Source organism: Conger conger, chromosome 3, assembly GCF_963514075.1.
Source record: "Conger conger chromosome 3, fConCon1.1, whole genome shotgun sequence".
Lineage (NCBI taxonomy): Eukaryota > Metazoa > Chordata > Actinopteri > Anguilliformes > Congridae > Conger > Conger conger.
The window spans coordinates 35,866,209-35,881,342 of NC_083762.1; the positions used below are offsets into that span (position 1 = coordinate 35,866,209).

At 40.9% G+C, this 15,134-nt stretch overlaps 1 protein-coding gene across 2 annotated transcripts in view; it reads left to right on the top strand.

The window, feature by feature from the left end:
* nr3c1 (nuclear receptor subfamily 3, group C, member 1 (glucocorticoid receptor)) overlaps nucleotides 1-15,134 on the top strand; it is a 24,239-nt gene continuing 9,105 nt past the window's right edge. The window contains exons 1-5 of one of the 2 annotated variants that reach the window (XM_061235134.1): nucleotides 1-400; nucleotides 5,899-7,019; nucleotides 11,675-11,838; nucleotides 13,783-13,899; nucleotides 14,302-14,583. In XM_061235134.1, coding sequence (XP_061091118.1) covers nucleotides 5,908-7,019; nucleotides 11,675-11,838; nucleotides 13,783-13,899; nucleotides 14,302-14,583 — 1,675 coding nt within the window. In that variant the 5' untranslated portion in view covers nucleotides 1-400; nucleotides 5,899-5,907. Of the gene's footprint in view, nucleotides 401-853; nucleotides 1,169-5,898; nucleotides 7,020-11,674; nucleotides 11,839-13,782; nucleotides 13,900-14,301; nucleotides 14,584-15,134 lie in introns of those variants that run through there. The other variant, XM_061235133.1, reaches the window with a different exon arrangement.

The window sequence follows — 15,134 nt, forward strand, 5'->3', positions numbered from 1 at the left end:
GAAAATGATACAATGACGCCAGCTAGCTAGTTAGTTGCGTATTTGTAGCTGTGAGATACAGTAAGCGGTTAGCTACCCGGAACAAACATGCAATTGTGTTTGTATATCGAAAGAAGACGCATAAGATAGCTCGTTGTGGTGCGTGTCAGCTAGCTAGCTAATTTGTGTCAAATAGCGTGCGTTAGCTAACGTCACCTGTGTCTAGAATGAACAATTAATCTCAAATGAGTACTCTTGGACGTTTCTGTCTGGATCATGTGGGCAATGCAGTGACTGGCGGCAGATTGATTTGATCGGCGGTTCATGATTATCTCTCGATGATTTCATGTTAACTAACGTCAGCTAACTGGTGTCTGGCTGGCACGCGAAATGGCCTAAATATTTTCAGGATTGGAAACAGGTATGCTTTTTCTTTGTAATTTGCACACATTCACCAAGTTTCAATAATCTGTCTTTCCGGTGCAATAACCAATACCTTCCCATTTCAGTTCAATTCATGTCATCATCCATTTACTAGCTATCGTTGACTAGAAGATATGGCTCGCATGAGCCAGTAAACAGTGGGCGGTTACTGCCTCGCTGTGTTTTAGATTGCGTTATGAAGCTTAGCACCACCACGTACAGCCTTCGGTGGTAGGCCCCTATTTTAGCATGTTGTAAGAATTATTGTATATTATGCCTTCTTTAAATTTGCACATTCAAAAGTAAAGTTGGTAAGCTTGCGACAGGAAAAATAAGTTGATATATGCAGTATCCAGTCGCCACCAACAGGTTGCACTAGTTACTTTTGTGCATGAACAGGCGCCACTAGGCTTCTCACGGGAAAGCTCCATTTTGTCAATTTTGTGGCGGGTTTGGGGTTGTTTTCCTTAAGTCGAGACTTTTGTTGTAAACATACGTTAGCTAGCTAACGTTATATGTTTGCAACTATGAATATCACATTTGAAGAATGAAGCTAGCAATAAAATATGGTCTTGTTGTGGGTATTAACTTAAGCTCTCTTAAGCTATTCCGGGCTTTGTGGATGAGGGGAAATAGTTCTGCTAGTTGGCTAACGTTAGCTAGCAAGTTAGCTACGTGGAAGTCTGCAAGATGAGAGAGCCTTTTCAGTTATTAAAACAATGCTAAATTCGCGTGAAAGCACCGATAATAACGGTTCATCTGAATGGTAGGAAACTATTTATTTGCTTGTTAAGTTCATAAAATGCACTAAAAGGTGACATGTCTTCATAGTGGATTTGGGGCAAGAAAAACAGATTTACGGAGCTGTATTAGCTGGGTAGCTAGCTCGCTTGCATGCCTTACTTTGAAATGGTAGCTAGCTAGCTAGATAACTGACGTTTAGCTAGGTAGAAACATACTCGATAGAACTTTCTAAATATCACCGTAGTGCACTATGTAGGTTACACAAAATAAAATGTTGACAAAACCCACAGATAAGCTAACCATAGCCACAGTATTTGCTGTAACATATAGCTATGTTTAAGTAAGAATGTGTAATTGGCATTAGCTAACTAGTTCTTAATGTTACGTTACCGAATATAATTGTATATTTGTTTCGCTGGCCAAATGAACGTTCACGAATTGGCAGCTAGCTAGCTAGCTAATTAGCCTGCGTTTCAGCTCGTTTGCGACGTGTGGAAATATTAACGTCATCGCTTGTCGTATGGTTATTGTTGAAGTGGGAGATTTTAATATTAAATCCTTTCAATGTAACGCCTCGCTATCTGCAATTTGCATATTAATAATATTCGGCAAGTAGCTAACTGTTAGCTATTTACTTTGTGGGTCCGACACATTAAGGCCCAGCAGAGATAACTGTTACCTCGTTGTTTGTTGTTGTTTTCGTATTTCGGCCTGTTAGGTTCTGCGAACACTGTTAGCGAGCTAGCTGGTTAGGGAAGTTATTAGTTTCATTTATTTTGAATTCAACTCGTTGTTTTCACATTTCTTTAACATTGGCCACTCCGTGATTTTTCGACATGTAACTTATACAGACGGAATGTACTGATGATATACGTGCCCCCGACTGCTTTATTCTGTAATCGACCACCTTCCACTTAGAAATTCATGGCAAGCCCTTGTTCTTGGGACACCTGGCGTGGCGCAAATATAGGTGTAAGGAAACATTGTTCTCTGGAAAATATAAAATTCCTCAGCATTTTATATAGTTTTCAGTTTTCAGTCCAAATTAAGTGGTATTTCATTTATTCAGATATTCTTCACCAATCTGATGAAATAATTCATTAATTTACAATTACATGCATTTAAATACATTTTGCCTTGCCAAAGTACTTGTTATCCTGATTGTACTTTTGGGGTATCCACCAAAAGACAGAACAGAGGGACATATGCTGACACCTTCTCTATGCTTTAGCAACGAGACGCAAACTAAACATTTCCGTCTTTACTTTCCACTGTGCTGACACACTAAAACGTTTGATGTACCTCTCATGGTCACTTGATGAACATTCAGAACAGCACATAGCAAAACAAGTCACAGCCACAACTAAGAAAAAGCTGAAATGTGTTCCAAAACAATGTTGGTGAATGCCATATAATTTGCATACAGCATGAGTAAAATGTATTGTAAAATGCAGCACAACATGAAAATTGGGTGACGCTAGTATAATCCAGCAAGGATAGAATCGTTCATGTTGTGATGCGATTAAATATATTATTGGTTATTTGGCAGATACTAGGCTAATGCAGGTTACAGACCCTTGCCTCAACTGCTCGAGCAGATAGTCATGACACATTTTTAAACCATTGGCCTAGTGTGTGTACATGCAGTGTAGTCCATAAGTATTTGAACTGTGGTACAATTTCTGTTATTTTGACTCTGTATTCCAGCAAACTGGATTTTAAGTGAAATGATGACTGTGAGGTTAAAGTGCTGACTTTCACCTTTAATTTGAGGGTATGTACATCCATATTGCGTGACTGCTGTAGGACTTGCTCTCTCTTCATAATGATGTTCCAAACCATGGCACAGAAGGCAATCAAAAGCCTAGCATCCAGACTCGATGCTGAAAGCTTTCTTATGCCTGCACTAAGGAAGTGATTGAATACATCAGAAACAGCTCAGAAACCAACTGTCCAATTGCTTTTGGGGGATATACCAAGGGATGTAATTCCTAAAAGGGTCCTGATATGGATGTAAATACCCTCAAATTAAAAGTGACAGTCTGCACTTCCTCATTCCGGGTTTCATTTCAAATCCAATGTGCTGGAGTACAGAACCAAAATAATAGAAATTGTACCACTGTCCAAATACTTACTGCATTGAGTACACATACTTTTGAAACATGGAAGTGCATATCTGTGGAACAAGTGCATTGTCCCTTCAGAAAACTTTCTTCAGTTACCTATAGACAGAGAAGTTGTATGAAAAACAGGACTCAATGCACAAGGCCAAAGCTACATTGGAGTGATTTTAATGAGTGGCTCCGATGAATTCCTGTCTTGAAACTGACAGAAAATATATGGCAAGACCTTTCTTTGAACTTGTGCAAATGAGGGTCCTCATTAACATCTGTCAACTAGTTAATGCATGTCCAGCCTAGATTGATCCAAAAATATTAGGAATATTACATTTCAGCTTACTTGTTGAAGCAATAAAATGAATAACATGTTAATACAGCAGAATTTTCAAATGTTGTTAATCAGAGAAATGTCTAAAAATGCACGACTGCAAATGGAACAGTTATCAACAAGTATTCCCAGACCGCCGTGGTCAGAGATGGGCAGTAGTCCAACTGGAGGGTGAATACTCTGAAGGCACTGCACGAGAATGTATATTTTATAGCACTTCACTATGATAAAGGTAGATATCGTTTTTATATTGTGCAAGCAGTCTACTTATTTCCTTGGTTCTCATGCAGCGTAAGCTTTTCATTGTAAAGGGCCTGTGTAGTATGGCTGATATAGGAAGTCATGCCACCATTTCCATGGACAGGTTGCATTGTCATGGAAAATGGTTCCAGCTGAGGAGGTTCAACTTTTTTCTTTTTTTTTTAGGTTTTCATCACATACTGCTAATCAAAAAACATAAACTGAAACAAAATAAAATAAAAACCCTCCATAAAGTTACCTATCCCTATAACATTAGTATAATTATTAATAGGTTGATCACGTTGACAAAAATAAGTTTCGCAGCTATTACAGTGTACAGCAACACCAGTTTCGGCCTGTCTCCACCCACTTCGCAATTTTAAAAGATGCAAATTGGGGTCAAGCGTGAGAGCACAGAGGGGATGGGGGAGGGGGGAGGGATACAGTTGGGGGGAAGGGGCGGTGGATCCAGTTGGTAACATGTCTTTGGCACGTAGGCGGAGCCTATTCAGAATCAGAATCTGTCACTGTTCTGAATAGGGACCCACTGTAGATCAACATACTGAAAAAATATTTGCCCCCTTCTGTGATTATTGCATATTTGTCTTTAGACAAAATGTAATATTAGACATTACATCTGGGATCCTGAGTAAGCACAAAACACATTTTTAAAAATGATTTAATTTCTTAAATAAAAACCCCTGATATCACCCCTGTGAAACAGTAATTGCCTCCTTAAACGTAACTGGTTGCACCACATTCTGCAGCAATAACTAACCAGTTTGGTGGGAGGGAAATGGAACTTTTGCTGGGTGCAGGGTTGGGGAAGTCACTGCTCTTTGCAAACATTTTGTGGGTATTTTAGATGATACAACAGGATAATAAAACAGGAAGAGTGTACCCAGAGGTACAGGTTTTGGACTCAAAAAGTCTCCTTTTATAGAAATATAACAACCACACTCATTCAGTCATTATTTTGATGCACTGACAATTGGCAATCTGTGACTGTGTTCACTTCTGCTCAAGACCTTGCTTATCTACCTGTGTGTCATTACAAAAATAGTTTGGGACATTTCGAGGCATGACTGTGTACTGTTGGGTATCTGAAAAGCATGGGGCCAATTGAAGGAAGAGGTGGAGCAAGAGAGGAAATGTGTATGAATTGGCTGTAGCCAGTGCTTGAAGTTTGACAGCTATAAGTTAACAATTTCACTGGGGTTAACTGGTAGGCCGCAGCCAGGAGGTTGTCTAGCCTACTACCCCTATCTGCTGATGGGGAAAGGTGGCTACCAATGTAGCTAGCTAAGTTAGCTATGCGTGGTAGGTTGCTGCAGTAGGATAGACTATGCAAACTGCCCCAAAAGCACCTATCTTTTGACTAGTGGGAGCACCTGTTAAGATAATTTTAAGAGGCCAACAAATCTGGGAACAAATGTTTCTTTGGTTTCATTTTAGTTCATTTAACTTCTATCGGGGAGTGGGACACAAGAACATAAAGAGAGGGCTTGCAGGTGGAAGCTTGAATCTGTACCCAGGTGGGCCTCTCCAAGTGTAAATCATACCACAGCCAATATAGATTTCTAAAATTGGCTGTCCTCAATGGCAAGAGTGAACATTTGTCAGGACAAAACCTTGAAGGATTTGATGTTTCTAGATGTGTTTTGCTTTGTTTCTGCTGATTGCTAATAAAACCTGATTTTCAAAATGGGCTACTTTCTAGCTTCAAAGTTTTTAATAAAAAGGTGTAGTTAATGGAATTGTGTGTGTGTCATTTGTAATTTAACAAAACGGCAAACAAAATCTTTGGAAGGGTGGGCTACTTTTCTAAGGTATTTGTGGATTTGACTTTTGTAAGCACAAACACATGAGTAAAGTCTTACACATGAGTAAGAGAGTGAGGTTTGATTTGCTTTCTACTTTGCCGTATGCAACCTTACTTTGTTGGCTGAATGTGTTTTCACTAGTTATCATTGCAACCAAGGTGTAAAACTTAAACTGATGCTGCGCTGCAGTCTGTACGTACATATTTTTTGCTAATTTCTCTCTTCCTCTGAAAAACCACAGGCTCAAAACATGGATCAAGATGGACTGAAACATAGCAATAAACAAGATGAAAGCTTGACCCTTTACAGTGAAAGAGGAGCAGATGGAGCCTTTCAGAGTGGTGTGAGCAGCACCGCGCTGGTAGCTGGCTCGGCAGAGCCCCAGTGCAAACTGCAGCCTGCGTCTGGAGAAGTCTCCAATGGAATGGGCAGCGGTAACCCTCAGGAAGAGTTCACCACCACCATGTCCACCTCCATGGGACTCTATGTGGAGGAGACGGACTCTAAAGCCATCGGGAATGACCCCAGAATGCAGCTGCAGCCATCTTCTGGACTTTTCATGCTGGGGGAAAACTTCTCTCGCTTGGAAGCGAGTATCGCAGACTTTAATCGCTCTGCCTCTTCCATGGATTCCCTCATTGGTGGAGCTGACCCCAGTCTGTTCCCGTTGAAAACCGAGGATTTCTCTCCCATGGACAGAGGGGACATGGACTTGGATCAGGACACATTCGAGCACGTTGGGAGGGACTCCGATTTGGGCCAAAAGCTCTTCAATGATAACACTCTTGACCTTTTACAGGACTTTGAATTGGCGGGCTCTCCTTCGCAGCTGAACGACTTCTATGTCGGGGACGAGGCTGCGCTTCTCTCGTCCCTGGGAGTTGATGATTCCCTATTGGGAGACATTACCATAATTAAGCAAAGCAAACCAGTTGGCTGTGGCAATGGAAACAACTGCATGAACGTGAACGGCGCAGATCAGCAACAGGAGAAGAGTGACCCCATGGTCAAAACGGAGAAGGATGCGTATATCCAGCTGTGCACTCCTGGGGTGATCAAGCAGGAGAAGGAGAGCAAGCGCTACTGCCAAATGAGTGGCTCAGATGTGCCCAGCCTTCTCAGCTCCTCGGCTTCAGACTGCTCCGCCAGCACCACGGAAGGGCAAAGCTGCCCTTTCGGGGTTAATTCCGCTGTAGTCACTGTGCAGCAGCAGGACCAGAAGCCAGTGATCAGCCTGTACCCGGCACTGGCCACTGTTGGAGAGAGCTGGAATAGGGGCCAAGGGTTTGGGGAGACCACTGGAATACAAAGGGCAAGGGAAACCCAATCCGGTTCTTCACCTTTCCCTGTTAACTTTATCAGGTAAGCAATGCCAATGACTGCTTAATATTTCAGTTTTTCTATATGTGAGGGTAGTAGTGAGATGCTGCTGCTGTTGTTCCCTTGTGAACTGTGCATTCTTCAGGAATATGTATGAAAAGGGGCCTGATTCTAGGACTGTTGGTAACAGAATTTGCAACTGTACTTTGTGGTAAACGGTTAAACCGGGAGTGAGGGCCTTTTTCCTTTGCTGTTTTACTTTCTTAAATTTAAATTTTGAAAGTTTTAATACAAAGTGTTGCCTGCATTCATTCCTTTTTTTAAAATTACACATAGCAGCACTGGCTCAATGTTAATGATTGTTTTCACTGGCCCCACTTGCAATCTATGATTTTTTCATATTAACAAATGCCATATTTGATATGTATTCCCACTGGCATTTCTTTAGCAATGCCTATTGAGTTCTTTCATTTAATTTCAAAAACGGATGTGACAAGTCATCAATTTTTTTAAACGGTTACCACCCAACTTTGAAAACAGTTAACCGTATAACAAATATTTCTTATGACCGCTAGGGGTTGTATCTTATTTATGGGGGGAAAAACTGGAGTAGCCTACTGACAAAAATGTAATTGCATTTTCAAACTTCATTTTGGCCCATCTTAAAATAGTTCATTTGAATGTCAACATTGTATGTCAGATAATAGCCTAATTGCCAAATTAAGATTAACATTTACATTAAATTTGGGTTTCAAAATATACAGTTCATGGCCCGACACTGTTCCAAAACATTGTATAACCGTATTATTAGTTCAAAATTGGTTATAATTGCCACAGCCAATGGCGTTTCAATGTCGGCGCATTTACAGAGAAGGGGCTGAGATAATCAGTGTTGTGGTTTGAAGGTGTTTGTTGCTGCTATTCCTCTCTTGACCATTAGAAGTCCAAAATTACCTATTGAACTTTTATGTAAGGGATAATATGAACGAGTCGGTTATTAGAAAAATATTTGCCCGACAGGGTGGTGCTTTGCATTATTTCCTCATGATTGACTCGTTCATATTATCCCGCTTATACCACAGCAAAGTAAGGTACTTATGGACAAAATTATTTTTAGTTTAGAAACCCATTTATTAATTGAAACGTAATGGGAACAGGATTAAAAAATACTCCCTTTTGCTGAAAGTATTTGAGTTGTACAGCACAGCTGTCAAAATTAGCTGGCATGTCTCGTTCTTGCAGCCAGTCCTGCACAACAACATATTAAATTATTACGGAATATGTATTCACATATTCACGCAATATGTAACTTTCAGAGATCATCAGTGTAGTGAATATATTTTAGCATCACAAGGTGTTCCCTGTCTATATTCCGTGTCTAAGCATATTCCTCTACGGTGCCACTTTCTCTCTCTTCTCTCTTCTCTCATTATTCACTCGTGTGTTGTAAGTTGTGTTATTATTACTGTCTAAGTTAAAACGCTCAGTTACATTATGTTTGGAACATGGGTGTCTTTCCCACAATGCAAAGTGTAGCCTAACTCAATGCAATGTAGCCTACAGTAACATTTTTGTCACCAGGTTGGCTATAATCGGACTACATTCTTATTGCTGGAATTGCCCTTCCGGAAGTATACTTTTAGAAATAGTTAAACTACACAGTCCTAGAATATAGTAGGTAAGCTTGCTCTGGCCAACATTAGATATATTTTCAACTTGCCTACTTAGTAATGTTACGTGCAGCATTTGTTCAATGATGTATTGCTTTAATTGTGTTTATACAGCATCGTGGAAAGCTACGTTCAGTTTGCACATCAACGAATAAACACCTCTGTAAACCTTAAGAAATCAGTGAACCAACAGCTGCAGGTTTTACACCCACAGAAATTATTTCACAAATATAATTCTGCAGTATTCAGTGCCCAGTGGTGTTTGCATTCTTAACCGCCTGAAATAGCCAAAGACCACTTGCTAGGACTGGCCTGATGGAAGTTAATACGCAGCCAGAATCTTTCTTTCAATTGTCCGACCAATTTGTGTGTTTTGTCACTGGTGGTGAAAGCGCATTTATTTAATTGTACTGACCATTTCCACTTCAGAAAGAAAGAATCGGTTGTTGCTTAGCAACTTTTGGTAAACGTGTACAACTTGGTTTCGGTTAACCGTTTAAACGTTTAACCGTTCGCACTGCTAATTTCAATATATTACAATTTTTTAAGTTAGTGGAGGGCGCCCCACTCCCACCCTGTATGAAAATGCACACTTGGAAACAGTGGAAGCGAGTACAGAGATGTGTAGTTTGCGTGACAGAGAGTTTGAGTTGCATAAACATAGTTGTCTTTGTCTGCAGTAACTTTACAACAATGGATGAAAGGACAAGTAATATAGTAACCGTGTCTTCATGGGGAAGTATGGGAATTGAAGCGTAGAATCGACCTGTTATGACCAGCAGTCACCATGGGTGACTACACCAAATCCATGGAAATCGTAGATTGCCACCTATATAATGGACACTTTTTAAGAGAGAATTTTAAATGGATTAATGGATTAAACTGTCAAAAGCCAATATTAGTCAAATAATGTGTACCTTTCCAGTGTTTTTTATTGGTTATCAAAAACAATCCATCCAGTTTTACATGATATCAATGAACCTCTGATCTTATTTGTTCTGGCTACAAAGTTGGCCATGCTGAAGCAAATGTGGGCATCGTTGTGATGTCATTGCCTCACATAAATCCAAGTGCCAATTTCCTTCATACAGATTGTATGGATTTATTTTGGGACTTTGTTTTTATAACACCTTCAACTCTAACTACTTACTTGCCTCCGACATGCTACATCTGTCTGGGGTTGCGACCCCATGTGAACACCATTTTGTATTTGTATTTTAAATCGGGGCAATACTAAGGTCGATGAAGGGCTGTTTGATTTTAACCATGTGGTAGGCGGTGCTGAGAAGGATCTCCGTGCTCCGATCGTGTTAATTAAAAATCCGCCTTGCTATCATGTGAAAAGGCACATCGATACAACTATTATATCAGCCCCGTTTTGTGCTGATTGTTTGCTATTTATTATTATAAATACTATTTGTTATAACCTGCTGAAGGGACTGAAGATGGAAATTAGGTGTAGCTGGTATAATGCATCATTTGTGAAATCTTTTCATTTGTGAAAATGTCAGGCGGACCCCTTGAGGGTTTGTCTGTCATGTGTTTAGCTAGCACGTTGCTCCCTTTGATGAATGGACTGGTTTGGTCTGCTGAAAATGTCGATATGCCAAGCAAAACAGTAGAAACTTTGTCTCGTTATCTTCCCTGCCGTCATGACCACCTAATGCTGTACACTAGCCTATTTCATGAAAGATGGAGTGGCCAGATGAGTGAAGAGTGAAAATGTGGGAGTTTTTGCAATGACCCAGACTTGAGCCACAACAAAATAATTAGGTGTGTTTATTGATCATAATATTTACACAGCCATTGTTAGCATTGCAAGATTCAAATGGAAAACGCTTATAACTCTTTTTGAATGAAAAACTTAAAACGAGATGTCGCACTTAAACTCGCTTGCTCTTATTAAAGCAACCAAACTGCTCTTATTGCACAATATTGGTTTTGGCCTGGGATGATTTTTGAAACGGCAAAACATTATTTGTAATTCATTTAATTGCGCTACATGCTTCTGCTACATTTCTATAAGTGTTATAATGAAATTATAAATAAAATATTTTTTCAAAATATTTTTTAAATAATATTTTGTGCATATTATGGCATAATGTTATTATGTGCATATTATGGCAAAATAGTAATTTTTTTATCAGAACACAATTGGTGTAAAACATGAGCACTGGCCCATTTGGGCTAATACAAAATCAATCAACTGCCCCAAACCAATCTCGTAAAAACAAGATTTTTATCTCCAAAATATAATTTAGTTTTGATTTTATAGATTACTGAAATTAAAAACAAAAAGAAAATCATAGTAATCATGAAAACCGTGATCATATTTGCTGGATTAGTTGCTCGCAAGCTGATTTTTCTGGCAGGCCATAGGCCCAGTACCGTCCTTCCTCTCCATAATAAAATGTGTTTTCTATGACACAAGACCTTAGACTGTCAGCAGAAATGAATAGGGGGTGTGTTTCCACACACAATCCATTAATGCGAACTGCTCTCAGGCATGACCTATTTTCTGTGTCTGGCTTCAGAGCTGCATAGAGAAAAGGAAGCTCAACAGAATACTGGTGGAATTACCATAAATTTATTGGAATGGCCGTTCTTAAGAGCCATTAAATATTAAATGCATATTTTCTCCTCTCGTGCACAGCCCAATGAATGCGTGTTAGTGCACCAACTCGCTAATGGGCTGGATGGTTTTGAAAGTAATTTTATCTGTGTTTTTATATACATCATTATCGGTTATTATTGGATATTTTCCAATCCTACCAGAGAGTAAAATGAGTCATTAATATGCAATACGCTGTGATGATATGTAGAAAGTAAGCATACATGTTTTCTATAAACTCACTAGTTATCAGATATTTTCACTTGGTATCAGGTAACTTGTACTTTTCATATAGCAAAAAAATCTCCCTACGGTCATTTCAAAGGATCTTGCTGATCGTTTAACCATATTACTATATTTATTTATAAACCCAGTATGTTATTTTGAAGCCTGGCCTCTCTTTTAATGCCTTTCAGTTCTGCAGTCAGACCGGCAGCTGGGTCTACACCTTCAGCTCCCGGAAAGCCGAGCGGTCCAGCCCACAAAATATGCCTTGTGTGCTCCGACGAAGCTTCGGGATGCCATTATGGGGTCCTCACCTGCGGGAGCTGCAAAGTGTTCTTCAAGAGGGCTGTCGAAGGTGAGCTTTAGACACATCACCATTCAGAGCTTTTCTGCCTCCTCTGATAGCATCCTGACAACCCTTTGATTTGAATGTGCAGCAGCACCTCTCGGGGAATGGGGAAACACAATGAAGGTGCACCGATTCTATTAGTTTAAATTTTTGTTGGTTCGGTACTTCAGTATTCTTCAGTATTAAAGATTAAAGCCAATGCTTACATAATATTCACTGATGTGCTGCGTGACTTAGCCTAGTCCCTTTTGCAGAAATGGGTCACTGGCAGATTTGTGGGCTGTAAAATATTAATTTACTGAATTGAATCATGTTGCCGTTTGCCAAGCTTTGTTGTTTTCAATGCATCCCAGTGGCTGCCTGGATTGTCATTGACAACGAGGTCTCCTCAGGGCTTGTAGATGAGCTAGTTTCAGAAAGTTGTGAGCAGGACGGGGCATGCGTTTCATAGACTGTGTCAGAGTGTGCGCTACTGAGCGTTTGTCAGAGCAGTGCTGCACACAGTAACAATGACATCCAGCAGGGTTTCCCTCAGAAAAGTCGTTAGGCCAGGTGGCAAGTATCTTTTGATGGGGGCCAGCAGTCCGGCGCGGGCTGGCTGCCAATTGTCTGTTTTGATTGGTGCCCGGGGCGGGTCAAAGACAGACCAATGGCAGCATTAAGGTAGGGCCTTTCAGTTTCTGTGATAAAAGAATCACAGACAGAATCGCGGAATTGAGATTTTAAAAAAACACAGATTCCATCGGGCCCTACATTAAGTCAGTGCTAAAAGCTGACTGGAGATTTTAAAATACGCCTACGTAATGCAAATGTTTTTGTAAGTAAGTCATTTATTCAACACACATTTGAAAAATACGTGTTCGGATCATGGTGAGCTAACAAGATCTTCCGAACACAGGGACCTTGTGAAGTTATTTGTTGCTTTCTCTATAATTATTGGTCTAATTCACATCAATCAAAGTGTTTTAGTTCCTTTAGCTAGTCAATAAGCAACCATAATCATTAAGCACGTTCCTCAGGAGAAAAACTACCACTGGACGTACGTTAACTTCAGGTGGAGGTGGCGATTTCCCTGTGTTCTGTTCGGAACATGGAGTAGATTGGCTAGTTTGTTATTCCATGACTGAAAACATACCGTGATACCGTTTTGACCCCGTATCAAATTTAATTCTGGACTCTCTGGGTGGTGGTTCTTCTCTTCTGTTGTGCATTAAAACCATAACACAAAATGACCATGCATTATAGAAGAATATATTTTGATAAAATATGTAAACTGTCTGGCAGCATTATTCAATTTTCTTATCCTATATCAATATTTTCTCCCACCTCTTAATAGTGAAGCGGTTTAGTTGTTCCACCAGTCATTAGAATTGGGTAACATATAAATATATCTACATCATAATTCAATGTCATTGGCCATTCACAATAGATGGACAAAGCCATGCTAGCCACACATGTTTATTTACTTGTCGGTGGAACGTTTCAGGAGGATTTGAAGGGGGGGTGGCTTCAAATCCTGAAATTCTTTCAAAAATATGTCCCTATGTGATATTTTTCTGCTTATTTTTACATTTTTCAGCCCGTTTACAGGCACTAAGTCAAGCTGGTGTGTGAATGTGAATGTGAATGTTTTGCTTGATGTGGAGGAAACCAAGGGCATCCACCCAACAGACGTAATTTATTAGACTCGCTGCCTGGTGGATAACATTACGGGTTTTTGACACATCTGCTGCTGCAGAATCATTACCCGATTGTCTCACAGGAGCTCCTCGTTTGTCTTGTTTTTGTGCAGCCGAGTGAAGTTTATTTGAACCAGAAGGCCAACGACTCGTACTGAACAATTCAGGCCACACGCGTAAATCGCTGTGACCAAAATGTAGACGGGAAGTAGCGGCAGCATAGCATGTGGAACGTTGCGTTTGACGATGTGCTCTTACATCCGTCCTGCAGGGCAGCACAATTACCTGTGCGCAGGGAGAAACGATTGCATCATCGACAAGATCCGCAGAAAAAACTGCCCCGCTTGCCGTTTCCGCAAGTGTCTGCAAGCGGGAATGAACCTAGAAGGTGAGTAGCCCAGTTTTTTGGGCTGTGTATGGATGCTGTTGCTCTCTGAAAGGCCTCCCTGCAGCCTATCAGAGGGGGGAGTCCATCTGAACATATGACTGTTGCAGACAGCCTTAACTCAATAAATGCATGAGGGCTTGTACCAGACATGAAAGGCTGCTTCGTTAACGCTAGACATCCGGCCGTCCGCCGTCTGGTGCATTTTGTTATACAGTAAAACGCGTGACGCAAAAGATTAGCATACCTGTGCCAAGATTAGTCGCAATTATAGGGCTCTATTGAAAACACACCCAAATACCTTTGCAATGGTGTACCATTCATATTTCAAAAGCCAAGAATAGCCGAATAAAGCTCAGCAGCATTAATGCACCGGCTGAATGCCATCCTGGTGTCAAATTGCAGCTCGGAAAACCAAGAAGCTGAACCGATTAAAGGGAGTGCAGCAGACCGCAGCAGCAGAGCCGGCCATGCCCCCCTTGCCAGAGCCCCGGCCGCTGGTGCCCAAGTCCCTGCCCCAGCTCGTGCCCACCATGCTGTCTCTGCTCAAGGCCATTGAACCCGAGACCAGCTATTCCGGCTACGACAGCACCCTTCCCGACACCTCCACGCGCCTCATGACCACGCTCAACAGGCTGGGCGGGCGACAGGTTATTTGCGCAGTCAAATGGGCGAAGGCCCTGCCAGGTAAGGACTATTCACTCCCACTTGCATCCCCCCCCCCCCCCCCCCCATACCTCCATATGTTTCCAGCCACTGAGACTAGGCCTTCTCTCCAGCATGTCACTGGGTCAGTCCAGGTCAGTTCAACGCACTTTGGGACCGCATCGTCACAGGTTTGAATGAGATTTGGCATGGTGATTAGGTCTTGTAAAGAAACCCCTGGAACCAAATTTACACTAGTCTAGGATTGTCATTAAGGGAGATAAGGGCTAAAACTAAATTTGGGCTAATTAGTGTTACTTCATGACTTTGACTTGCCATGTCTCCTTTATTATCATCATAGAGGTCATAGAGAAAAGATCCTTTCCAGCTCTTATCTTTTGCTCTATATGTACTTGTACACCCAAATAATAAAGGTAACCAACGTATGAGTGAGTATAGAGATATTGAAAGTTGATCTGCAAAAAAACCTGTAGTGGATCACATTTTCACCAAAGTTGAGTTATAATGTCATCAACACATCCAGGAAATGTGGGTTAGTCTGGGGTTTTTGAGATTGAAAATGATATACATTT